We start from the raw sequence: 6404 nt of genomic DNA on the forward strand, positions 1-6404 counted from the left end.
TATGTCATGGATGCATTTGCTGTAGCTTAGAAATTTTAGCTAATCCTTTTCTTACTTGTTTCTTTCTGTCTAATCTGTAAGAGCCTCCCAGTTAATTAGGCAACCCTGCCAAGTTAAGTGGCCTCTCCTTCTGCAAAGTAAACAGTTTCAAATTCTAAAAAAAGCTGAAATATTGCTATTCAAGTGAAATTCCCACTTGAAGAGTAAGGACTACAGGATTTCAGGAAATTTGGACTCCTTTAAATTTCAAGGTACAGTAAACTGCAAATGCCGCGTTCAATTAATACTGCAAGACAGCTTCAGATCAAGTTGTCAGAAATGAAATAGCCCCAGAACTCTCAAGCCAATCAGAGGAAACAACACAATTGTTACAATTTCTTACACAGCACAACAACCCATTTTACATGTAAACACAAAGGATGACAGCTCTCATTTGAAGCTCCTATTGTTGATAAATAATACTTCAGAGGTATCGGAAATATTTTAGTTAATGACTCCATACCTCCCCCATTTCAAGAACACTTTCTCTTCCTTACAGAAGCTCTAGCTATTTCATGTCAAACCAAACAATTGCACAAAAACTACAGCACCAAGCTTTGCTAAATGAAACTGCAGGAGAGCACACACAGGAGAAAAGAATTTGACCGTGGTTGTTGAGTGCACCGGAAGTCAAGTGTGTTTAAATGAACACATTCCTTAATTGAAATGATTAATTCCTGGAAGAAAAAAAAAAAAGTTGGATGAGCATGGTCTTACTGTAGGCTAGTTGGTGACCCAGCCAGACTTTTGTGCAGATTAGGGTTTTGACTGTGCCTGTTCCGACTGCGAACAGATGAAAACATAGTGTTGCAACCTGGGATTTTGCATTTGTGGAGCTGGCGGAGATGCACAGTTTTGTAGTGAGCCCTGAAAGTTCCCTTATTACTGTAAGTTTTTTGACATATGTGACAAGTTATTGGCAAACTGGAAGGTAAATTTATGAAGTTCTGATCAGCTTTCTCAATTAAATTACAGTCTTGGTAGAGTTCATCACTGGGCATTAGGCTGGGTCCTTCACAGCTTTCATCACTATCATCCAAGGGCATGGTGCACACTTCACTTCCTCCATCAGAATCCCAAGAAGAATGAGCACTGCTCTCAGATTTAATGCTGGAAGTAGTACTTAGATCCAGAACACCTCCATCATTCAATGGATCGTATCCGTAACTCTCAGAACAGGGTTCTCTAATTTTGCTCATTGGAAAAACCAAGCTGCCTGTTCTGTTCATTCCTTTGAAGATTACCGAAGTATGTCCAACATGTTGTTTTAAAGAGACATCTTGACAAAACTCCTTAGCCATGTCTTTCAAGAGGTATGTTGCATTGAAATGGTTGTTGAATTCCAGTGTATCTTTAGTCAGAAGCTTATGATGAAGATTTAGGTTTGAACTATGTCTAAAAGAACAAAGACAAGCTTAGCAAGAAAGTATTTTGCCTCACTTAACAGTTGTTTCATAAGGATCATTAACAAAGAGAAAAAAATCAATATTTAGTAGCATGCAAGAACTGTATGCTTCTCATTTGAAGAACTGCCGTAGAGGAGTGCACATGGATGATTTATACATATGACTGACTATCTCAAATTGCTTATACTGGTATATATCAGAAATAACTCTACAGAAATCAATGTTTTCAATTCTGTCCTACATTGTGGATAGCTGTTCACTCCACTAGATCTAGTGCTGGGCCCAAAAGAGTTGGTGAACAGACTAAAGAATTCCAGGTGCTGAACTGAGCTCAGAAAATGGACTCAGTGTAAGAAAAAATGCAATCCTTCCCCAATGGACAAAGTAGGAAAGGAGTGATTCTTGAGACTGCAAAATATATTGATGATTTTAAGGACTGTAACCATGTACCAAGAGGCAGCTCCACACACCAGTACAGAGCTTTTCCTTGAAAGGACTTTTCTTGAATGAGGAAACATTGCATTTCACACAACTTCCAGTTTTTGAATGGGCATCTCTGGATTTGTTTTACAACCACCAAAACAAAATCACTACCCTTCATTGTATATCATCAATCAGCCTACTGGGAACTTCCAGACTCTGTTTAGAAGATTGAATTTATTGCAAGACAAGGAGAACATTCATTTTCCCTTGCCATCACCTAACTCAGCTTCATCCAAAGTATACAAAAGGACACAAATCCTTTTCACCTGCACTTACAGCGTTATATGTCAAAAAAGAAGCTTCTGCAAAGTTGTTTCAAATAATTGCTCTTTTGCACAAAGCTTGTAAACTTCCTTGTAGATTGACTTTAGATAACTTTTCAAAAGGGGCACAGTTTATTTACATGTTTATTAAGCAAATCATCTTCTTAAAAAAACAAAAAAACAGTACTAGAATTTAACTGAATATATTGATGTGGGAAGGAATTTGTGGCATGTGAATGCAAATTTTACTGCTGGCCTTCTTTCCTGTGGCCCATATCACAATTAGCGTGGAGAGGAATTCACATCTGGGAAGATGCAGGCAGCAGACCAGGGTATGAAGCCTTGCCAGCAGCAGATGAATCTGTGCAGCTCACATGCAGCGGCCAGTCCTCAAAGACTGGCTCGTCCTCTCTGGACTACATCAGCTGGCTCCAGCACGCCTAGCAGATTACAGACAATCTAAACCTTGTGTCACTCTGAACTACTATCCAGGCACACTTTCTGCAGTCAAGATCTGCTGTAACACTGTTATAGAAGTGTTAGAAAACTTACAAGGCTTAGTCCCACTTTAACAGAACTGTTATCTACCACTTCTCAATTCAGATACATAACTGACAGACAACAGTAAAACTTCAGTTCTTGTTTCTCAGCCAATGGGCAAAATAGACTGAAACAAAATGACTAACAGCAACACAACACTGCAGCTAACAGAAAACTGAATCTGGCTCATGTTATTGTTTAGAGTTTAGTATGCAATTTCACATTAAAGCACTACCAATACACACCAGACAGCATTACTTCAACTAGCAATGCGTAAGGTTGATTTTGCACTGACATAGATTACTCTATCTTTTATTATAGGATTTCTCCTATGAGGTTGTTTGAAATCCTTGTGTAATGGAAGGAGAAGTGAAGATTTCCTGAATTGATCTGATTTCTCTTTCATTTAAAAAATACTGTATACAGTTTAAAATACACATGGAAGTACGCACTGAACATATAAGTCCACACATGCATCTACTGGAAAATAGCTGAATTCATACCCTCGTGGCTTTCCCTTTATGTTCTAAAGTATTCTCGCAACTATTGAAGACTTTATCAGTTGTGAAATTTTCATGGCTTTATTTAATACCTTGTAGTCTAGTGGAAATGTTTCTTTCAATGGATTTTCATTTCATGAATGTTCTGATAAGTTATCGTACCTGTTATACGAGGATACACAGAAAATCTTTGCAGGCTCCATTCCTCCAACACTCATTTTAATTTCAAATTAGGCTCCATTATGATGGTAAAATAAATACAATTTTGTTTATAATTTCTTACCTGTCTCGACTTCTACGAGAAGGGAAAGCAGCGTTACAGCCCTCAACTGTGCAAATATGCATTTCTTTCAGATGTACATTTTTAAAATGCATTTTTACACTGTAAGGGTTTTTAAAAGTCTTCTTACAGATGTCACAATGAAAGCGGCTTTCTTCCTTCTGAATCCCTAGTGCATGTTGGCTGACATGATCCATATCTTTAGAGTCTTCAAAACAAGCAATGGCAGCACCCCTGTTTGACAAAGTGCTGAAAAAGCCCCCGGTCAGCAAGTGGTGTTGTAATTCAGGGCAGTCATCTTTAGAAATCCTGCGTTTTGACTGCTCTTTAACATATATGGGGGATTCAGTCATTGGTTTTATAACATCATTTTGGTGGTGTATTGAATCTTCATATACAATCTCATGGGAAACTATTTTTAATGGTTGATTTTCTTCTGGTTTAACCTCTTTCTCACAGTGATGTAATTCATTCTCAGAGATATCCTTGATGTACTGGTTATCTGGTGCAAAGACAGATTCAAAATACTTTGGGCCCTCCACCCCAGAGACAGATTTCCATGAATTACCTGAATGGGGGTGATTTTCCACCCTGCCGGACACCTGCTTCTCTATCTTATGCTCACAGGATTCAAGCTCTCCATCGCTTACCACTTGCAGACGTGTATCATCTTCAGAACTGGCAACATCACTACTTTCATGAGGTGTTTCAACAACTTCTTTCTCTATCTTAATAGGCATGCTTGATTTACGGGATTTCTTCTTGGGTAGCACGTCAAATGGCAATTCATTTGAAATAAGCTGCTCTGGTATTGAGGAAGAAACAAGGGGCAGAGAAGGAAGAGTACCTGGAGTATTAGCAAGCTCAGCCGGTGTGACTGGACTACGATAGAAAGGAAGAACAGGTTGTACTGTTTTCAGATTTGGAAAGAGGACACCGTTCTGTCCAATACTGGGAAATCCAGCCTGGCCCTTTGCATCTGTACAAGAGCTGGCATAGCTGGTAATTGTTCTGCTATCCGGAGCTAAAATAGTAAATTCTGTCCTTTTACTATCTCCAGGTCCAGCAATTGTCAAACCGTTTCTTAGATCTTTGTCCCTGTTGTTTCTGTTCATTGGCATATGGAGCCTGGGGTTAGGATTCGCACTATGACGATTTCGACTACGCAAAGAGCTAAATACCATATTGCAGCCCTCGATTGTACATTTGTGCTTTATCTTCAGATGAACAGCATTATAGTGTATTTTCAAAGTACCTTTGTCATAAAATGTCTTTTCACATGCAGTGCAGAAAACACGCCCTTTCCTTGGCCCAGTGCCATTTTTTTCAACAGATTTCATTTTGGTTTCTGGAGAGAGTGATGTCATTTCAAGCTTTGCTGCTGTATTATGTGAACTCGAATCACTTAAAAGGGCATCATCTTCTGTTTTAGTGGTGACATCTGGACCATTTATGATCCTCTCATTTTCAACTTGAAACGGTGCAGAACTAGAAGTTAGGAAGCTGCTTTCAGTAAAAGGTAGGTGGATATCTTGTTTAGTTTCACTGCTATGGTCTTGACCCGGCTCAATCAAGTGTCTTTCTGGTGGCGAACCTATTAAAGGTGGAGGCACTGGACTGAAAAACTGGAATGGCAGCATGAAAGCCATGTTATTCACAATATTCTCAAAGGGATGAATATTGGTGGGGCTCATTTTGTCCAAGGAAGCTGAAAAATTAGGGCTATGTTGATTGCAGCTCTCTATGAATGCCCTAATATCCAAATTAGCAGTAGGTGGTGGTATTATAATTGATTGCCCTTCTTTCTCCTGAATTGCCATTAACTCTACAATGGACTTAGTTTCTCCAAAACGAAGAAATTGCTGCAAAGTTGCCAGTTCTTCATCATTGGTCATTATGCTCCAGTGATCCAGCACCTTTCCTGAAGCATCCTACAGCAAAACAAACAAATAAAAATTAATTAGTGAAATAGGAAAAAAGAAAACCCCTGCCCCCCCAATCTCTCTCCACAGACTAGAAACTCTTCAGCAAAATTATGAAATTACTCTATTTAACAAGAGATTAATAGTAATTGTGATATTTTCTTCAAATTTTACCACATTGGCTTTATTATTTCTTTCAGAACTAATAGAAATACTTTCCAATAAACCTTTCTTTTTCCACAAAAATTAAGACACATCATTTGAACAACAGTATTATCTAACTACAGACAGCAGAGATAGAGCAATCAGACCAAGATTTAGCTCCTCATTTAAGTCAAGTATTCTTTAATTGCAAGTTTAATAATCTTCCAAGTAACTAAGATCAGAGAACAAATGAACCTGTATTGATCTATTGCCAGTGTTCACAGAGCACAGCTGTAATTACACTGGAGTGTTGGAGTTCTTTCAAACTCTAGCTATGCCTAACTTTTCCCAATAACTACAATAAATATTTTATCACAGAACATGTATTTGATGGCCTACTGAGATTTTTCACAGTGCATGTAAGAGTTTCTAAGATGATGAAGAACGTAACATTATAAATTTTTCATGTGGTAGAGGTTCAAGGTAATTGATTCCATATTTTTAATCCTAACACTAAAAAGCAAGATTATCAAGACCGTTAAATATTGATTCATGTCATAATGTAAGATCATCATATTACTTTACATAAAAGGTAACTTCCATAGTAGCAAGGACTAACATCAGGGTAAGCACACAGGGCCCAATTTATCCTTGATGCTGCTCCAGTAAGCTCAGGAGCACTACATCAGTGATGAAGATCGTCCCCGGTGCTTGAAATGATATCAAGTTTATTTGTCAGTGTATTATTCTGCTATATTAAAGTAAACTTACTGGTTAAATAATATTTTGAGTACATTTGGAAGCCTTTCCCAGTAACCTTCCTCCCC

General features: G+C 38.1%; 1 protein-coding gene across 2 annotated transcripts in view; it reads right to left on the reverse strand.

The window, feature by feature from the left end:
- The window catches only part of BNC1 (basonuclin 1), a 69724-nt gene continuing 63320 nt past the window's right edge, over positions 1–6404 (reverse strand). For both annotated transcript variants that reach the window (XM_010717455.3, XM_003209520.4), the window contains exons 4-5: positions 3515–5442; positions 1–1434 (exon numbers count right to left, since the gene is read on the reverse strand). In XM_010717455.3, coding sequence (XP_010715757.1) covers positions 753–1434; positions 3515–5442 — 2610 coding nt within the window. In that variant the 3' untranslated portion in view covers positions 1–752. The remainder of the gene's footprint in view (positions 1435–3514; positions 5443–6404) is intronic.

Source organism: Meleagris gallopavo, chromosome 12 (genome assembly GCF_000146605.3).
Source record: "Meleagris gallopavo isolate NT-WF06-2002-E0010 breed Aviagen turkey brand Nicholas breeding stock chromosome 12, Turkey_5.1, whole genome shotgun sequence".
Lineage (NCBI taxonomy): Eukaryota > Metazoa > Chordata > Aves > Galliformes > Phasianidae > Meleagris > Meleagris gallopavo.